The 20,330-nt window shown below is 36.4% G+C and overlaps 1 protein-coding gene across 1 annotated transcript; it reads left to right on the plus strand.

The window, feature by feature from the left end:
* The first annotated feature begins 6,490 nt into the window (after positions 1 to 6,490).
* LOC101285322 (ALG10 alpha-1,2-glucosyltransferase) lies at positions 6,491 to 19,871 on the plus strand. Its single transcript, XM_033415073.2, has 3 exons — positions 6,491 to 6,922; positions 8,114 to 8,311; positions 10,219 to 19,871. Exons 1-3 carry the CDS (start codon positions 6,623 to 6,625, stop codon positions 11,272 to 11,274), a joined length of 1,554 nt encoding a protein of 517 aa, XP_033270964.1. The 5' UTR covers positions 6,491 to 6,622; the 3' UTR covers positions 11,275 to 19,871.
* The last annotated feature ends 459 nt before the right edge of the window (positions 19,872 to 20,330 follow it).

Consider the following 20,330-nt stretch of genomic DNA (forward strand, 5'->3'; position numbering starts at 1 on the left):
CAGCACCCTCTAGTGGAAAGAAGACTTTGAAAAACCACTTCCTTATTGAAATAGGCTTACCTCAAATATGTTTGCACAGATGCATTATCAGTCATCAAAATGTGGCAGTTACAGAAACTAAAATTTTGAGACAGTAATAAACAATGTAGTATTTCATTTTAATGTATTAAATAATTATAAATCCTTTCATATAGTTTGTTGTCTCATTCAGAAAAGCAATACAAAACAAGACAAGAACCCAAAAACAAAACAAAAACAAAAAAAAGCCCTGAAAGCAGAACTGGGACCACAGAACAGGAACTACCCCTACCTACAATATCTCTACTTTTCCTAGTAAAATGAATTAAATGAGCATTTCTGTATTTAAATTTTCTTAATGAAATTTCAGATTTTTCTGTTCTCACTAAATTAATATTATGCAAATAATTGAGGAATAATATATTGAACATATGCCAAACTACCAATTGGTGCAGGGCATCAAATGGTCAGCATAAGGTAGCCCTCATGCCTTTCTCTCACTCTAATCTAAAACCAATAAGCAAAGTGAAACCCTCTTCAATATTTCACATTAACTTGGATGAGCATCTCTTCAATAACGACATTTGTATCATAAATTTCAGTCCAAACTCTGAAATTTTAAAATTAGTAAAATCATATTATTGTGTTTATTAAAAGTTTAATATTGGGCTTCCCTAGTGGCGCAGTGGTTGAGGGTCCGCCTGCCGATGCATGGGAAAAGGGTTCGTGCCCTGGTCCGGGAAGATCCTACATGCCGCGGAGCAGCTAGGCCCGTGAGCCACGGCCGCTGAGCCTGCGCGTCCGGAGCCTGTGCTCCACAGCGGGAGAGGCCACAACAGTGAGAGGCCCGCGTACGACACACACACAAAAAAGTTTAATATTGTAAATTAAGTGAATGTCTTCCTTTCTAACTTTTCACTTTGGTTGATTTAATGGTACTGCAATTTTATTGATATAATAACCCCATTCCTTTAATAATTAATTTATGATGACCTTAAATTATATATAGTTTATGGGCAAAGGCCTTTGTGAAATTTCTTTTCCTTGGAATGTTTCTCATTTAACTGGCATCAAAAGCTATAGGACAATTGTTTCAGCTACTCATTTTTTCACAAGAGACAGTTCCTCTTCACATACAGATTTTTAAAAATAAAAACTACATGTTTCTGAGTATGAATATATATGATAGAAAAATATTAAATTGTAAATATTTAAATTTCTTCACTCTAACCGCCGAGGAGTAAGGAGTCTCTATGTTGCTTGGCAATGAACATTGTGTTTTTCATAGGGGGAATCCTGGATGTGAAGAATTGGAGAGGCCAAAATTTTCTCCATGAGAAAAAAGGATGAAAAAATACAAAGAAAAAATCCTAGAGAGGGGATGATGCAGTATGGGTGGACAGAAAAGCAAGGACAATGTAGAGGAGAGGACTGCAGTGTTCTCAAACTTTAATGTGCATCAAGTTCACCTGGGAATTTAAGCGAATCATAAATTGATTATTAAATTAATATTAAAACACAGATTGCCAGGCTCCACTCCCCAGAGCTTCTGTTTAAGTAGTCTAAGACAGGGCTTAATAATTTGCACTTCTAACAGGTTCCCATGTGATGCTATGCTGCTGGTCCAGAGACCACACTTTAAGAACCAGTATTATAAGGAATATTTAGGAAGTTTTGCTTTGGGTTGTATGGTATAACTTTCCAGATGATGACTCAACCCTGTTTGTCTGAGACCAAAGGATTTCCCGTAACTTGCAAAGTTAAAACTGGGAAGTCTCCAGCAAGCCAGGAAGATTGGTCACCTTACAGCTTATCTCCAAGATATTTTCAGTAAAGAGCTAAAATATTGGCTAAAGCTTTAGTACCAAAATTTTGTGTTGTGTTTTCTTTTTAATTAATTGATGAATTAATTGATGAATTTTAAACATTATTTAAAATTGGAATGTTGAGATTGACCTCAAGGATACTTGCATTTTGGAGGTTACCATCTATGATTTTGGCCCAAGGTACAGCTATAGCTAGAACAAATTGGCACCAAAAAGTGAGTAAACCATCACTGTGACTATCAAGTGGTCAGTATTTTAGTTCAGTAAAAAGTGGAAAAGTACTATCCTTCTCAATAAGAAGAAGAATAGTACTTGGACTATCACTTCAAAGTAATAGTACTTACATAAATTTTTCAGTTATCAGAATTACAACATTTGGGGAAACTCACTGTTAGGGAATTTTTATGGCAGTAATAAATGCAAAATCTTAATAGCTTAAACCAACAAAGATTTATTTCTTGTACACACTACCTATCCTTAGAACTCCAAAAGAAATTGCCCGTTTTGCCATAACTTGTTATATCATAATTCAAGACAAGGACAAAATAAAAAGTTTAATTGAGGATCTATGATGATAGGACCACACATTCTAATGATGACTTTTTCACAAAATAAAGACATATGGAAAATGGAGAATATAAGGTGAATGTTAATGGTGATCAGTTTTAAAATGTAGATCTACTAAAACATAACTTACTTCATTAAAATCCCTAGAAATGGCTATGTTAATGTGAGGTCTTGATTTAGTGGCAGACCTTGGAAAAGCATTAATAGGTTATGAGAGATGTCATAATCCTGAAGTAGACAAGTGACAACAACTTCATCAATTTGCAGACAGTAAAAGTAATTCACCAACAAACTAGTGGAGTATTCTATGAAGACCTCTATTTGGCCTTTAGTGTTTCTTAGCATTCTTAAGTAATATGTTTTTCACTGATGATTATTATGTGAAAATTATTATTTAGAGGTGTGAGATAGTACCCTGGAACCTAGTTTTTCACAAAGCTCCTCAGCAGATTTTGATGCAATTAGTCTTCACCATGGAAATTTTTAAAAAAAATGAAACCTGTATTTTTCACTTGGTGAATAGAAACACAAAGGAATAGAATGTAAATAAAAGGTTAATGGGACTAATGAAACATTCAGTTCAGTATAAATTGAAGATTATTTTAAGCCATAAGTCTATGATGCTATTTTATTACTTTTGGTCTGATGTTCTAATTTCACGGCTCTGCCACTAACTTCCTACATGATTTCAGGTAAACCACTTATTTTAACTTCAGCTTCTGTAAAATGAAGGCAAGTAAATTATTAATGAAACTAACACTTCTAAAACCCCTTATTTCCTTAAAACTTTCCAATTATCTTAAAAGGATGTGTGGGATCAGATATTTAATGTAAGATCTTGGTGGCAATCAGTACAGAGAGAAACACATGGCATGAATGGCTGGCCTTGTTCTTCTACCTTCAAAGAATGTCCACTGTTTCAGGGGAAGGTCAGTAGTTTTTCAGGTATTGACAGGAGATCAGGACACGCTAGTCCAAAATGTGGCACTTTGGCATATTGAATATTTCAAGTGTAAGGAATTTGAGAAATAGATGTGCAGGAAGGACTATCTGACCTTCCAATGAAGCAGATTATAAAACCTAGGAAGGACATTCTTACCTTCCCCTGAAGTAGGTCATAAAACTCTCACATGAGAGGTGACCTTCCTGTACTCAGAAGAAAGAAGCATCGTTATTTCTGAAGACGAAGGTGAAACTGCAGAAATGCACCTCGGGGGGGCTCTGAGGAACTCCAGTTCTTTATGTCTCAGCACAGAAAGAATTCAGCAAGAGGCAAAGTGATAAATAAGAAGTGATTTATTAGAATAGGATGCTTGTGAGGCTTACAAGTGGGCAGGGGAGAGGGTGCCACGCCCCAAGAACTTAGTGAACTACAGTTTTGTAATCAAAGGAAAAGTGAAGTGGGGGAAAAGACCACCTTCTTTCTCATTCTTGAGTAGGCGTCACGCTTCCATCATCAGTTCCTTCTCCACGTCAGGTGGGGGAGTTTTCTTGTCCCTACATGGTCAAGCCAGGACTGTCCTGGCACAATGGAAATGAACAAAAAGGCAGTAACATACACTAAAAATGGTAAATCATCTCAGGTTTCAGTATAATGTCACCCTTTCCTTATATTTTTGTTTTTAGTTTGCCCGGAGGAGCATGTACTAGGAATCATTAACTTACTGAACTCACTGGGCAGAATATTAGTCTAATGCCACCATTGTTTTATTATTTGGGGGCATGTCTCATGCTTCTGTTGCATGGTTTTGTTGCTAAGCAAGCCTGCTTGGTTTTGTGGTTAAGCAAACCTGCTTTCTCGAGTGATCATTAACTTACAGGGGTATCCCATACTTTTTTCTCTACTTACGATCCCCTAGTGGGATTAACTATTTAATCACCCACTTTGTCCCTTTACTCTGTCCCTATCAAAGGGACCCAGAGGAATCTGAATGAGCTAGCATTGCTGTTTCCTTCAGCTTAATACACTTACCTCATGTTTTTTGCCCTATCATATCCTTCCATGATTTTCTGCTCTCCATCAAGTCTAGCACAAAAATGTTCAGGTTTAAACTATTCCTTGAGACCTTCGCTTCCTTATGAAGGCTCCCATATCACATAAAACATATTAAATAAATTTGTATGCTTTTTTCTTCTCAATCTGTCTTTTGTTACAGATGTCCCAGTTGAGAACTTAGAAGAGTGTAAGCAGCTTTTGGCAGGAAGGAGCTCTCTGCAGGAGCCCCCTTTTGTCTTGACACTAACTATAAAGCAGGCACCCCCATGTTTTACTCATCTCTGGCCCTAGCACACCTTTCAAATCTTTTGATCACACAATACCTTGCTAAGATGTTGGTTCTTTCCATAGATCAAAGAAGTGGAAATGAAGAATAAGTAATTAACAGATGACCAGCTCTCTTCCCTAGCTTCCCCTTTAGTAAACTCGTGAATTAACTGTGTGAACAAGATAGCATTTAAAGAAAAATCACAAGAAGTCGACAAGCCTGCACCTTAACCTGCACACAGCGGGGGATGGTGATGACTCTGACCCCCTATCTCAATGATAAATGAGTTTACTTCCTTTTTTCCCTCTAAAAACTTTAACGGCCAAGCAGAATCTTTGGAGATTCTTTTGGGGGGACACTGAGGCCACCATCTCCCCAGACTGCCACCATTCTGATTAAAAACAGCTTTCCTTTCTACCAGCGTTTGTCTTCTCTCAAGTATTGATTTGGGGCTGCAAGCAGCCAGACCTGAGTTCAGTAACAAGAGTAGAGGAAAAAGATATTTTTCTGCCCCTACAGTATGTATATCATAATTGAGAAAGTCATGGGTTCTGGAGTCAGTTACTTGTAGATCATATCAACCTCTTGAAGCCTAGATCATCTGAACATGATTTCAAATAGATTAAGTACAGCATGGACTAAATAATAAAATGGGAGAGAATAGGGGAAACAAAACTATGTATCACAGTAGGATCCTGACATGATTTTATTCCAGTGGTTTATACATGTTCTTATTCCACCACATATTCACTTCATACCCCTCTTATTAATAAGGAAATTGCAGAGACTGAATAGAGAGGCAGTCAGCTTAATTTGAGAAAGTTTCTTAAATTGGAGAGTGTGAATTAACTTTGACCCAGAGAAAGAGTTGAACTGAAAACCCTGAGGTTTGCAACTCTAAAAATATCCTGACTCATTTTTATTTATTCCCACCAAAGACAACAGTGACTGAGGTTATCCAAGAGATCATTTTTCTACAAAACATTGCCTGCTAGCACAAGGTAAAATTACAAAACATAATTTATCTCCAGCATTCTTCAAATACTTTCTCTCACCTCCAGCCTCCAACCCCCAATATTGGAATTGTGGGAAGTCAACGCAAACTATAAAAGTCTTCGAATTTAAGTGTCTAATATATGAAAGCCATTCTGGGGACTACAAATATAAATGCTACATAGTGCCAACCATTAAGATGCTCATGCTTATTATTTAGTAGGAAAAACAGAACGCTGCAATAGAGATGTTAAGAACAATCAAACTTACAGGCACAGAGACGCCTTCCTTAACTAAAACACACCAATTTCTAAAATACTGCTTTCCTCAACTGCCGTAGAGTACTGTGATCTGCCTATCCGAATGCACTATGAGTGATGATGTAAATAAATCCTCGTTCAGAGTACCGACATTTTGAAAGAGCTCTCTTTTAATCTAAAAATGACTTAGTAAAGTTCATTCATCAGTAAAGGGTCTCTCTGGACCTTCAAGTTTTAATCTGAAACTTCCACAACCAACGCTCCCCCTCCCACCCTCCAAAGTTGATGAAATCAAATGCCTTGGAACTGAATGTTTTAGTAATTCAGATCACTTGAGAGAAAAAAATAACCTGGGCGGGGGAATGTGCAAATTTTTAGAGCTTGGAGATTGCAAACGTGTGGAAATGCCGCCACCTTCTGGTGAGAAATGGGACCAGCAGGAAAAAAGCCAACAAAGACCTTCAGGATAAGCAGCTGCTTTCATTTCAAAGCAACAAGCTGCGCAACTCCAGCGCCCTCAGATACCCCGAGGTCTGCCCCTTCCGGCTGCTCTGACCACTCAGTGCGCCCTGCGCAACGTGATTGACAGGGCAACGGTCCGGTGCGTTACCTAAACTCCTCGCTCGGAAAACAGTGACCCGACCCTTCCGGAAGCTCAGGGTCCGCTCTTCCCAGCATCCTTTGCCTTCCGGCTATGCTCAGTTCCCTCCGGCCAGTCCCTCCTTGCGCGCCCATTTCGAGCCCGAATGTCAGACTCGACTTTGGGGACCTGAGAATCCAGCACATATTTTCCAGGACTAGATTCTTGGCTATGCGGGCAGGAATGGCGCAGCTGGAGGGTTACTATTTCTCGGCAGCCCTGAGCTGTACCTTTTTAGTGTCCTGCCTCCTTTTCTCTGCTTTCAGTCGGGCGCTGCGAGAGCCCTACATGGACGAGATCTTCCACCTGCCGCAGGCACAGCGCTACTGTGAGGGCCATTTCTCCCTCTCGCAGGTGGGATCCTCAACCTGTCTGCACCCTCGGACAGGCTAGAAAGGGAAGAGCTGGCCCCAGTTCTAATTTCTCCTACCTTTATCCTTAGCTCCCTCCACTCCAAACAGGAAAGGAACTGGGTAATCTTTTGTTCCTGTCTCTGAGATCTGTAAAATATTTGCTAAATGAATGAATAAACAGCAGATCTGTCTCCTAGCAAGAAAAGCTCTGGGAGATTAACTAATGGGGAACTGAGTTACTGCCCCTCTTTTTGGCTAATGATGAAAGCTATCCTAGTTTTTCTTTGCCAGTCCCGGGATTAGAGGCATTGGATTGCTTCTAGGAAATGTCAGAAAATTTCACTTTAGCTCACCTGTCAAGCATCTCACTGTGTATTTTGGGAGTCGGATAGGAGGGGGAGGGGGGAATCTTCAGCTACTAAGAAGTGACAAGTTACATTAATTCCATCCTTGGTGTTTTTAGCAACCTTCTGTTAACTAGATAAACTGGCAACCAGTGAAGTGCCAGCATGTTTGAGTATATATTTGGCTACATAGTTGTGTAGATATGGGTACAAAAACAGACATATCCTTCTCTTCTGGTGAAGTCATTGTAGAGTAGTGGTTAGAAATATAAAGTCTATAGTTAGAGAAGACCTGATTTTAAATCTTGGCACTGTTATTTACTAGTCATGTCGCTTGGAAATTTTCTGAGTTTCAGGTTACTCATCTGAAAATGACAGTAAAATTGTATCTACTATAGAGCTTGTTGCAGGATTATATACAGAGGATTTAGCACAATTCATGGCTCTCTACATTGTAGTTGTCATTATGGATCCTGTGCTTTAATCTCTTTAAACATTTTTTTCTCTAAATCCATCCGAGTTCCAGAGGGTGATTCCAGGCTTTTTAAAACTGGAGCATTTGCAATTCAATCACCAAATTACAGGCCCTCCAAAGAGTATATCTTGGAAAATAGAAACTGAGTTTAAGTTGTTGTCTGCTGGTTGCTTGTACCTTAACAATCACAAAGCAGGTACAGGGACAAAACATAAGATAAACTTTTCTTTAGAGGAGGCATCTGATTTGCTCATTTAACTGTGACTTAGGATAACTTCCCAAAATGCCTGATTATTGGTAAAGATGACATCTCTGTGTCAGTCCTATCAGTATTACCTCTTGCTTTGCTTCATTGTTGACCTTTTTTTTTAAGTGGGACCCCATGATTACTACATTACCTGGCTTATACCTGCTGTCAGTTGGAGTGGTCAAACCTGCCAGTTGGATCTTCGGATGGTCAGAACACGTTGTCTGCTCCATTGGAATGCTCAGATTTGTTAATCTTCTCTTCAGTGTTGGCAACTTCTATTTACTATATTTGCTTCTCCACAAGGTGCAACCCAGGCACAAGGTTTGTTTTCAAAATAATTTATTATATTTAAGTTTATGTACAGTCAATTCCACAATTATGGTGAATTTGTTTTATGAAATTTGGTGAAAAATGTATTTAACATTTAATATTTGTGTATCTTTTGTAAAGATAAAGCAAGTCCCCTACCCCCATTTTAGAAGATACTTGTGTTTAAATACTTGAATTACTCTTATTTATTTATAAAATCTATAAATTTTCATGAATTAAACCAGTTCAGTAAATATCTCAGTATGCTAAGCGCTGAGATTACAGAGGTAAATGACACAGTCTTTTTCTTATAAAACTTATATCTTCATTAGGGGAAACAGAGGTTACCAAGCAATTTTTTTTTATTTATTTTTTTTTTTGCGATACGCAGGCCTCTCACTGTTGTGGCCTATCCCGTTGCGGAGCACAGACTCCGGACACTCAGGCTCAGTGGCCGTGGCTCACGGGTCCAGCCGCTCCGCGGCATGTGGGATCTTCCCAGACCGGGGCACGAACCCGAGTCCCCTGCATCGGCAGGCGGACTCTCAACCACTGCGCCACTAGGGAAGCCCCCAAGCAATTTTTTATGATTTAAGAATGCAAGCCTTGGAGGTGGATTACCTGGGTTTGAATTCTATCCACTTACTAATTGTGTTACTTTGCAGGTTACCCCTTAGTGACTCCTTGTTTTCGTCAGTTAAATAGGAAAAATATAGACTGTGCCTCATAGGACTGTTCTAAAGAGTAGAAGAGCTTAATAAATGGAAGGTGCTTAGAATATTGCCTGGTATATAGTAAGGAATCAATAAATATTAATTATAATAGTTACTTTTAGCTTAAAGAGATGATTTCAATAGTGTAAATTATGAGAGAGCAATAGCTATAAAACGCTATGAGGATACAGAGAAGGAGCAGAGGAGCACTTGTTGCACCCTGACTGGGAGGGAGAGGTGTGGGTGGCATTGGATAAGGCTTCACAGAGAAGATGGTACCTGAGCTGAATCTTGATGACAGATAGGACTGTAGGATGGGAATGAATCCTGACAGGATTAACAGCATAAGCAAAAGTAGAAAGGCATTAAACAACAAGATGCAGGGAATTGCTATTTGGAATTATAAGATTATAAAGTACAGGGATGTGAGGCTGCAGAAGTCTGTAGAAGAAGGTAGGGGAGAAGTCACAAATATATTTTTATGTCATGGAAAGCATTTTAAACTTTATCTAATAGGTGATGGACAGCCCTTAATTTTAATCAAGGTAATGGCATGGTTTGGCTTGGTGATTTAGATTAACTGGATGATAGAATTCAAGGAGATAAGAATACTTTCAAATTCTACCTGAGACTATCAGCCCAAAAGAAGATGTCTAAAACTTTAGACTAGGCCCACTATTTTCAGGAAGATCCCTGTAATTTCATCATAAAATAGTAAGATCATTGTGTATAGTGGTATAAATGTTATATACATATTTATATTCTCTCTAGTGCACAGTTTTGAAGGGATATCTTTAAAAGAAATTGGTGATGATGGCTAAGTGAATGCTTATGGAAGGCACGAAGATAAGCTCACTGAAATGGAACCACCTGCACTGTGTTCCATTTGTCTCCGTGTTCCCCATAGAACTGAGGTCATTGTCTTGCACACAATAACTCCTTAACTATTTGTTGAATGATTCAAAGTATTGTAGGCTTTGACACACACATGTATTGTCTTACTGCTTTCCAAACTGCTAGGTGTAACTAAAAAGTATCAGAAAGTGCCCTTATAAATACATACTGTGTTTTTGCAAAGCCAGAAATAACATTAATGTTGAATATTTTTTTTGAATAAGAGTCAGGCAGTTTTTTGTTTTTTAGTTCATTAGCTCAGCAGAAACAGCCTATTTGTTTTATTGTGAACTATGTTTTCTCTTCTTGTAGGCTGCCTCAAGTATCCAGAGAATCTTGTCAACATTAACATTAGCAGTATTTCCCACACTCTATTTTTTTAACTTCCTTTATTATACAGAAGCAGGATCCATGTTTTTTACTCTTTTTGCCTACTTGATGTGTCTTTATGGAAATCATAAAACTTCAGCCTTGCTTGGATTTTGTGGCTTCATGTTTCGTCAAACAAATATCATCTGGGCTATCTTCTGCGCAGGAAACGTCATTGCACAAAAGTTGACTGAAGCTTGGAAAACCGAGCTACAAAAGAAGAAAGAAGAGAAGCTTCCCTCTATTAAAGGACCATTTTCAGAATTCAGGAAAATTCTTCAGTTCCTTTTGGCTTATTCCATGTCCTTTAAGAACTTGAGTATGCTTTTCCTTTTGACTTGGCCCTACATCCTTCTAATGTTTCTGTTTTGTGCTTTTGTGGTAGTTAATGGTGGAATTGTTATTGGTGACCGGAGTAGTCATGAAGCCTGCCTACACTTTCCTCAGCTATTCTACTTTTTCTCTTTTACTCTCTTTTTTTCCTTTCCTCACCTACTGTCTCTTAAGAAAATCAGGTCTTTTCTTTGCTTAGTTTGGAAACGGAGAATTCAGTTTTTTGTGATTACTTTAGTCTCCATATTTTTAGTTTGGAAATTTACTTATGCTCATAAATACTTGCTAGCAGATAATAGACATTATACATTCTATGTGTGGAAAAGAGTTTTTCAAAGATATGAAATTGTGAAATATTTGTTAGTTCCAGTTTATATATTTGCCGGTTGGAGTATCGCTGACTCATTGAAATCAAAGTCGATATTCTGGAATTTAATGTTTTTCATATGCTTATTCACCGTTATAGTACCTCAGAAACTGCTAGAATTTCGTTACTTCATTTTACCCTATGTTATTTATAGGCTTAACATACCTCTGCCACCTACATCCAGACTTGTTTGTGAGCTGGGTTGCTATGCAGTTGTGAATTTCCTAACTTTTTATATCTTTCTGAATAAAACTTTTCAGTGGCCAAATAGTCAGGACATTCAGAGGTTTATGTGGTAATATCAGAAACATGTTGAACTCTAAAAATAGACTTATTATTTAGACTATTTCCATAATGAAAACTACGTAGAAATTTTTAAATTTCTTTTAGGCACCATGGTGATCCGCAGATCACATCAGATTTTTTGTGCTTTAAATATCAGAAATATGTATTTTAAATATATATATGTGAAATATGTATATATATATACATATATATATATATATATGTATATTTATCTATCTATCTATCTATGACCCAAGGAAGTTAAATGGTAAAGAACTGAGAAAAGTTTAAGACTTGCTCCATAAGCCTGAATAATGATGGGAAAGTAAAATTATTCATAGCTATCTCATGATATTTCTTTGATACTGTTGGCCACTCAAAAAGCTTGGAAACTTTTTTGTATACAAGTTTATTTATTAATTCTCTTCAGAAAAAGTAGCAAAGTCTTTGAAAAATATTTACAAATGATTAGGTAATATTATTGATTGAAAAGTTGTTTAGCATTTTAGTAAATATAATTTCAATCATAAGGTAAAATAGACTCACATAGATAGTAAATGTTGTAAAATAGAGGCTTTTCTGTGTTTATCTAGGAATCAAATTGTTGATTTTTATTAAAAATCTAGAAATGATGAAGTCCTTTCACCGTTCCTAATATGAAATATATCATGAGCAAAGATAAATTGTATTGATAATAATACCTTTTAAAAGGGCTTTTCTTTCTGAAATACACTACTTTATCAGTTTCCTTTGGCTGCCGTAACAAATTACCACAAGTTTGGTGGCTTAAAAAAAATTTCAGAATTCTGGAGGCTGGAAGCCTAAAATTAAGATGTCAGCAGTGTTGGTTGCTTTTGGAGGCTGTAAAAGAGAATCCATTCCATGCTTCTCTCCTACCTTCTGCAGTCCATGGTGTTCCTTGGTTTATAGATGTATCACTCCAGTATCTGCCTTTGTCTTCACATGGCCTTCCTCCCATCTTCTTTCTCTTACAAGGACAATGTCTGTGGATTTAGGGCCCACCCTAATCCAGGATAATTGTGTGTTCAGATCTTTAACTTAATTATGTCTACAAAGACTCTTTTTCCATATAAGGTCATATTTACAGGTTCCAAGTTGACCTATCTTTTTGTGGGGCACTTTTTAACCCACCAAAGTTACCAAAGGAGATTTTACAATAAATTTCATAAAACTTGTAGGAAATAAATTTTTGATGAGATATTTTAAATAAAATTGCATCTTTTCAGAGAGGTTAAAAACAAGTGACTTGCAGGGTCACATAATTATAAAACTAAAAGTAACTGGTATTTGATTCCATTATCCAAAAAACGTTAGAATTTAAAGGAAGTTTAGAAATTATTTGATCTAGTCTTATTTTGTAGATTAGGGAACAAATGCTTGGGTAGGATTTGGTGGGATTAATTTTGGATTCTGTGTCTGCTATTTGGAGTACATTCATTGGGTTGTCATTCCCTAATAGAGAAGTATTATTTGGATATGCTAACATTGACATGTAAACTTAGAACTGTAACTAGAATTCATTTTTTAATCCAGTTTTACATTTGTAAACTTTTCAATAACTGTGTGAACTGTCTTAAGTGTTGGATTATGCTTTCTCTGGGTTTTAAATAATGAGTGGATTTGGAAGGTACTGTTCATTTGCAATATAAAATTATGCACAGGTAAAAATACAAGTGTAGTCTTGAGTAATAAATGCAAAGTCTGGTTTTACACACTCTTTGGGGCCAAGCTGTACTCTATTTAGTGCTTAGAAAGTAGATTGACTCTTTAGTTATAACAGTGACTGTAGGACAAATGTTTTTACCGAAACTTTTCTTTAATTAGACAAGAAAGCACACTCAAATAATTATTTTATAATGGAGATATGAAGTCAAAATTCTCCCCCAAATGTGCAATTTAGGAAAAAGAAATTTCTTATCTGATGCCATTGGTGCAAGGCTTTTGTTTTTTAGGCATATTTCTGAGACAAAAAAAAACCTTTTTCTCTCTAGTCTGGCAAGAAGGAGGAAACTATTCTACTCCATGTATTAAAGGAATCATTGTTCTAATTCATTTTTAAGTGTTGAGTCCCTGCCCTTTTAAGAGATCTTTTGGAATGCTGTGAATTAAAAGGTGCTCTACAGAGCTGCTTTTAGAAACATCCTGAAGTTATATGTGTTTTGACTCTTTTTCAAGAGTTACCAAATAGATATGTTTGATATTATTTTTTAAAAAATTAGACTTAATGATTAGAAGGTAATTCTTAAAAAAAAAAAAAAGTATTGATAAGCTAGAGACCCTGTGGGGCCTTGCAGTTATTGTTATTAAAGTCTATAAATGGGTTTTGGGGTTTTTTTTGTTTTTTGTTTTTTGCGGTACGCGGGCCTCTCACTGTTGTGGCCTCCCCCGTTGCGGAGCACAGGCTCCGGACGCACAGGCTCAGCGGCCATGGCTCACGGGCCCAGCCGCTCCGCGGCATGTGGGATCTTCCCGGACCGGGGCATGAACCCGTGTTCCCTGCATCGGCAGGCGAACTCTCAACCACTGCGCCACCAGGGAAGCCCTAAATGGGGTTATTTTAAAGAATATCATAAGATTTGGTCCGTAAGTTTTTTAGGCCCAGTAATACATCTTTTTGGACTTTTTCTACCTTGTATGAAATTCTGTAGATATAGAGTATTATCTCTATATAGCATTAGGAAGGTTCCAATGTGTTGTGTTTCCTCACATTTATATTTTCTTTTAGTGGATACCTAGAAATCTTTTCTAATGCATCTATGTATGTAAATTATTTGGAAATATTGATACAGTCATTTCTCAGTTTAAGCATAGCATGTCATTTTGGCAAGAGAAATTATGTTAGCTTTCTGGTCTCTTCCTCCTTCTTAGAGTTATTTCAGGAATGTGCTTAGCCTGTCACAACGTACCTTAATAAAAATGGCTTAATTCAGTTTATTTCTAATAAATAAATAATATAGTGTATTTCTAGTTTGAATTCAACCGCCACTGGGCTTGACATTTCTTTTTCTTTATAATTGTTTGACGACCAGGAAAGGAAAAGAAAAGAGATACGCAATTTTTATCTGTACCCTCTAAATAGTGGACTATTACTTTAGGCTCACTTTCAAGTAAAATATTTCTATAAAGAAATCAATGCAAGTTCATTAGGTTAGAGAGCATTTATTATTTTAAAAATAATTAGAATTTCGTTAAAAACAAGAAAGAAGCATCATGCAAATAATATGAATAAGTTTTATTTAATGGAAATTTAAATATGACTTAACCATGGACTAGAAAAAGCATAGGAGTTCTGTATTTGATTGTGGTTTTGGAATCGATAAAGCAAGTGGTTTAACCTTTGGTCCTCCCTTCAAATGAGAATAGTATTTGTCTTAAGTCAGTGCCATCTAGCCTTATTTCAAAAAGAACTCAACCCCTGCTGTATATCCATAAAGTTCATAAATATGTCATATAATAAATATTAAGTAAATGTATGCTGAATGAAGTTTTTTTAGTATGGAATGAAGTGAACATCCTAGAAGAAGTATGATATATAACCATAAACTAATTTCAGGAAATAAATCACATATTTGATAATGAGACATTCTAACCCTTTTGTGCCTAAGCTTCCTGACCTAGTTTTAAAATTTTTAATTTACTCTAGTGTTTAATACTTACACATGTATTTACTTGAAAATATGTGTTGTTTTTCTAATAGGATGTGATTTCAAAACTATTGCTGTTTATTTAAAATAAGAAAAATAAGTTACTATCTACCATTATAATAGCAGCAGAATTCTTGATCATTATCAAACTTTTAAGGGCAAAGAGATTTCAACCAATTATGAATAGTTTATGTTGTTTTACTTATGCTGAATTTTGCTACTTTAGGGATAACTGTTATTTAGGGTACTTTTTAATGTATTTAAATGTTGACAACAAGACAACATTTCCAATATACTAAAACCTGTATAGCTGAGAAAATTATAAAAAATGGATAAATGGAGGATATATTTGTTAACACATATTCCTAAATCCAACACTAAATTCTTTACTATTTGGAAATTATTTCTAGGATAAGAAATTTTGTCACAGTGAAGTAATCCAAAATATCCTTATATTGTGCTTTTAAAAAAATGAGCATTTGTTGAATTTAATATTACTTTAATTTGAACTCTGCACCACCATCAGACCAATAGAGATACTGTATTTTTCTGATGAGAAAAATATTACACATTGCATTGATTTTTCACTGAAACTTAAGTCATTTCAGTTCAGTTGAACCATATATGTGTGTGTATGGCATATGCAAAATGAAGAAGAGGGAGGAAAAGTAATAATGATAATTGCTATTATTTATTGAACACCTATAGTGTGCTAGGCATTATACTGGCTGATTTACAAATGCTGTCTCATTTGATCTTATTTATATGAGGCAGATGTTGATTTCTGTTTGACTGCTGGAGAAACTAAAAGTCAAACACATCAGGTAACTTGCATCAGTTAACTACTTAATAACACAGATTGGTCTGACTTCCAAGCCTTGAGTTTTTGGCTGCTACTCTGCCTCACCATGAAAGTTTTTCCTTAAGAGAAGTAGAATATGGAGAGAGAGGTGGTAATCTGTCCTTGCTCTTCAATAGCCAGACCATTCATGGCATATTATTTTTTATATTGGATGCAGTCATTTTTAGAAATGATAGAACTGTTTAAAGGAGCATGAACAGATGATGAGTGTTTATAGTTCTGTTGAAGAGAAATAGCTAAAAGAATATATAGATGTTTAACTTGGAAGAGCAGAGATCCCATAACTTTGTAAGATCTCATAGTTGAGGAATAATTCTTTGGAAGGATTGGACTATTCACACCTGTAAATCAAAGGCCAACAGATTTCAACTCATGAAAAACATACATTTTCTAATTGTTTAGTCTCTGCAGGGGAACGGGCCCAGAAAAAAAGTAAGTTTACCTATACTTTCTGGAGCCAAGATTCTGTTTATCAAGGATGCTTCAGAAGAGATTCAGATAGCAAGTAGGTAGAATAAAATGACTTTTTAAGATACCTTACAACACTGTGGTTTGAAATTCCTAAGTTTTTTATGGGTAATATTTTCTGCATTAATTGCGAAGTCATGGTGAAGTATATCTGGTGGCTTGTATGGTGACTGACATTTTAAATTTCTGAAAAAAAAAACTACTTTTAACTCTGTTCCCTTGTTTTAGAAACAAATTCGAGATACAGACTTAGTATGAGGTATTTTAGCTATAGTGCTGGACAGTACTGCTATTAAAATAATTTATTTTCTATTTTGTAATACCCGTTACATTCGTAAATAGAATGTGCTTTTATTTGAAAAGGCTTTTCGCCTTACAAATAAGTAGGGCAAGCACCATCTGTAAGATTTTTTAATGCAGTATCCACTAGGTGGTGATACTGTGCTACATTTCCAGGTGTTTTTGTACTTAAACTTATTGTCTGAGTTAACTTTTCTCTAGAGTTTTAAGTTTTGGTCCACAAAGTATTTTATAGCATCCATGTCTGTTTATTAAAATATTTTTTAAAATGTTTCCCGAATTGTATGAAGCTAAGGTAAATGTTTAAAAAGTAATTTTTGTGTTTTGTATTCATATATTTGGTGATTTAACCTAATATATCTTCCCATATGACATTCTTTTCTTCATATGGCATAGTCAAGATCTCTTCCCATAAGCAGTGAATGATGGTGAAGACAGATTTGAAAACTTATATACATTGTATCAGTCACTGTTTTAAGTGCTTTACCCACATTATCTTGTTTATGCCTCATAACAACTCTGTGGATCAGTACTGTTGTTAATATCCCCACTCTACACATTAGGAAACTGAGTAGAGTTTAAGTATTTTGTCCAAGATCACAAAATAACTGGCTGAGCTGGGATTCAAACCTGGGCAAGCCGACTCCAGAATCCATGTTAATTACTATCAATTGGTGGGGGGATGTAGGGGACAGGAGGAAGGGCACAAAGTCTGCCTTCAAATATGTAGCATTTTAGAAAGAGAAATAATCATGGAGGATGTGGTTATACTCCTTTATAGATCAGGAAAATGAAGTCTGCGTTAATTTTGGCTCTTCCAGAGGCAGATAATCTTCCATCTGCTATTGTGTCTTCCATTTCTCTTTTTGATGGTGCTTCAAAGTGATATGTATGTGTACTAGTGAATTTAATGGAGAAAAAAGAAAACAACTCAGGATTGGCGTCTTTAGCCATATTAATTTACATTGAAGTAAAGATCTGTGTTTTAATCGGAATGATTCCAGCAACCAAATGGGGGAGCATAGTTGTTTGAAAATTGATACTTAGTTTCTCCAAGGAGACTCCTATTTGGAAGCAAACTGTTGGTTAAACATGGCATACTTCGGAATTTTTCAAAACAATGTGACTGGAAAAGTTTGATCTTTTAAAAAACTCTATCAATATATATTCTAGATGCTTTTAAGTTTTGTTTTTGTCAGATACCATTCTGTAAAATGTTTTTTACTTCTAAAATTATGTTGTGGTTCATGTCATTTAAAACTGATTTTTAAGTAATCCTGTTCTTTATAAGAATGAAAGATAGACCTTTTTAAAAAGTTTGTTCAAATATTATAGTTTCATTTTGTTTGTAAATAAATTCATGTTTTATAATATTTTAAAGCTTATTATGTCTGTTTAACACATTCTCTTACTCTAGACTGGGTGCCAGTGGCTTTTTTCTTTCATTCACTCTGTGCTAGTAGCCATTTTACCCTGTCTACCACCTACCAATTCTATGCTTTGTAAGTCTTCTTTTTTTTTTTTTTAAATTGTATTGGTGTATACTTGATTTACCATGTTGTGTTAGTTTCAGGTGTACAGAAAAATGATTCAGTTATACATATATTCATTCTTTTTTAGATTCTTTTCACACTTTATAAGTCTTCTTGAAATAATAGCACTGAATAATATTTTTAAGTATAATAAGTGCCCATCATTAACCTGGATGACTATCTTCATTCTAATAATAGTGGAAGGCAGTTAAATTACTGGCTGATCATCTTGAACATGTGGAGGCTTGTATTTCTTCTAGTCCAGGTCTGTAGAAAGCTCAAAGTGTTTGCGAAACACTTTTAACTTGGCAGGACTGAAATCCCAAATTTTGATCCCTTCTGTTAAGGAGAAGAGATCCCTGCTCTGTTTTCAGACTTCCAGCTCTTGCTTTCCACTGGGCTTCTTGGAGTTTCCGCTGCTTATATGCATCTCAGAGATCAGCTGAGGACTTACACACAGATTTGGGAGTTTCTCCTCTTTGACTCCCTCCTTCTTGGGATTTCCCTTCTTAATTTATAACTACTCTAACAGCCCTAAACTGCATTCTCTCACACCTCAAATCAATGATATTGCAGTTTTCTGACTAGGGTGTGTCCTCAGGGGAAAAGTCATTATAAATGTGGATAGCACCCAGTGAGATCTTTCAGTGATTAAATCCTGTCCAGTTCTTGACTCCTTTTGTTTGTTCTTCAGGGCCTTTAAATAGACTTTTTTTTTTTTTTTTTTTTTTGTGGTATGCGGGCCTCTCACTGTCGCGGCCCCTCCCGTTGCGGAGCACAGGCTCCGGACGCGCAGGCTCAGCGGCCATGGCCCACAGGCCCAGGCGCTCCGCAGCATGTGGGATCCTCCCGGACCAGGGCACGAACCCGTGTCCCCTGCATCGGCAGGCGGACTCCCAACCACTGTGCCACCAGGGAAGCGCTTTTTTTTCTTTTTAAGTTAAACAATCTGTGGAACAGTTAATATGATAAAAGTTCCTCTGCCATTACCTGCCTAGGAATCATCTTGATTATAGTTGTATAGTCTCTCTGTTTATGTATAGGAAGTTGGGGTTGTTACTTTTGAAGAGCTAAAAAAGCGTTCCTAAAATAAGTTTAGGTGGGGGCAGTAAGTTTTTAGAATATTGACTTCTAATATAGTCCTCTAATATAGTAAATCATAGTATTTGTAATTAAATCCAATGACCTTTTAAGGGTCTCTTATGTGAAAATGTTATCAAGAAATACAAAAGAAACAGACTTCCAGGCAAGAAGAGCTCACCTTCCAACTGAGAAGTCTTTGGAAAAAAAAGCTTTCCCACGTCAATTGGAATGATGGATGGTTGCTCTGTGTTCAACGGCCAAATAGGAGGGAATGGCCTGCTAGAGTGCATGGAAAGGCTGGTTTCCCTTTTAGGAAATGAAAGTGTTTATCACAAGATGGATGAGAGCACAGGGTTGTTTCCATGTCTGGGACTTAACCCAAGGACCTGAAGCAGGTCGTGGGTTACTTCACAGACTAGTACCACTAGAGTTGGGGTAAGCTACGTTGAGTCTTTTTTCAAGAATGAGTCGCTAACGGATAGTAGTAGCAAAGTCCTCATTAAAATGTATACAACGAGGGACTTCCCTGGCAGTCCGGTGGTTAAGACTTTGTCTTACAATGCAGGGGGTACAGATTCAATCCCTGGATGGGGAGCTAAGATCTCACATGCCTCACAGCCCAAAACCCCAAACATAAAAAACAGAAGCAATATTGTAACAAATTCAATAAAGACTAAAAATGGTCCACATCAAAAAAAAAATGTATACAACAGTTTCCCCTTAGTCAGCAGAAGATCTTTCAACATACCACAAACACAAAGTTTCTCTAATAGTGTTCCTTTTGTGAAGGGAATTTAAACGTTTTCTATGATGTATGAAGTGATTTGATCCCAAAAGCTGTAAATCTGACACTTGTACTACCAGTGTGCTGTTGAGCTAAATAACGTGAGCCAACAACCACTGGAAGTTAAAGATTTGTAGATGGTATTGCTAAGCATGCGTCTCCTGTAAGGAGTGTTTCTTATGGTACATAAGAAAAAAACTACTCCACAGTATGTCCATTCACTAAGTGGAAGGTGTCCATGAAGTGTGAAGCAGGAAGTATTACAGATCTCTGATACTGCATTTTGTAGAGGTATTTGAAAGCCAAGTGAAGCTCTGTGTTTGAAAGGTGAATTGGATGTAAAAGCCTTTCAAATACAGGTTAAGGCTTTTTTCAC

This window comes from Orcinus orca, chromosome 11 (genome assembly GCF_937001465.1).
Source record: "Orcinus orca chromosome 11, mOrcOrc1.1, whole genome shotgun sequence".
Classification (NCBI taxonomy): Eukaryota; Metazoa; Chordata; class Mammalia; order Artiodactyla; family Delphinidae; genus Orcinus; species Orcinus orca.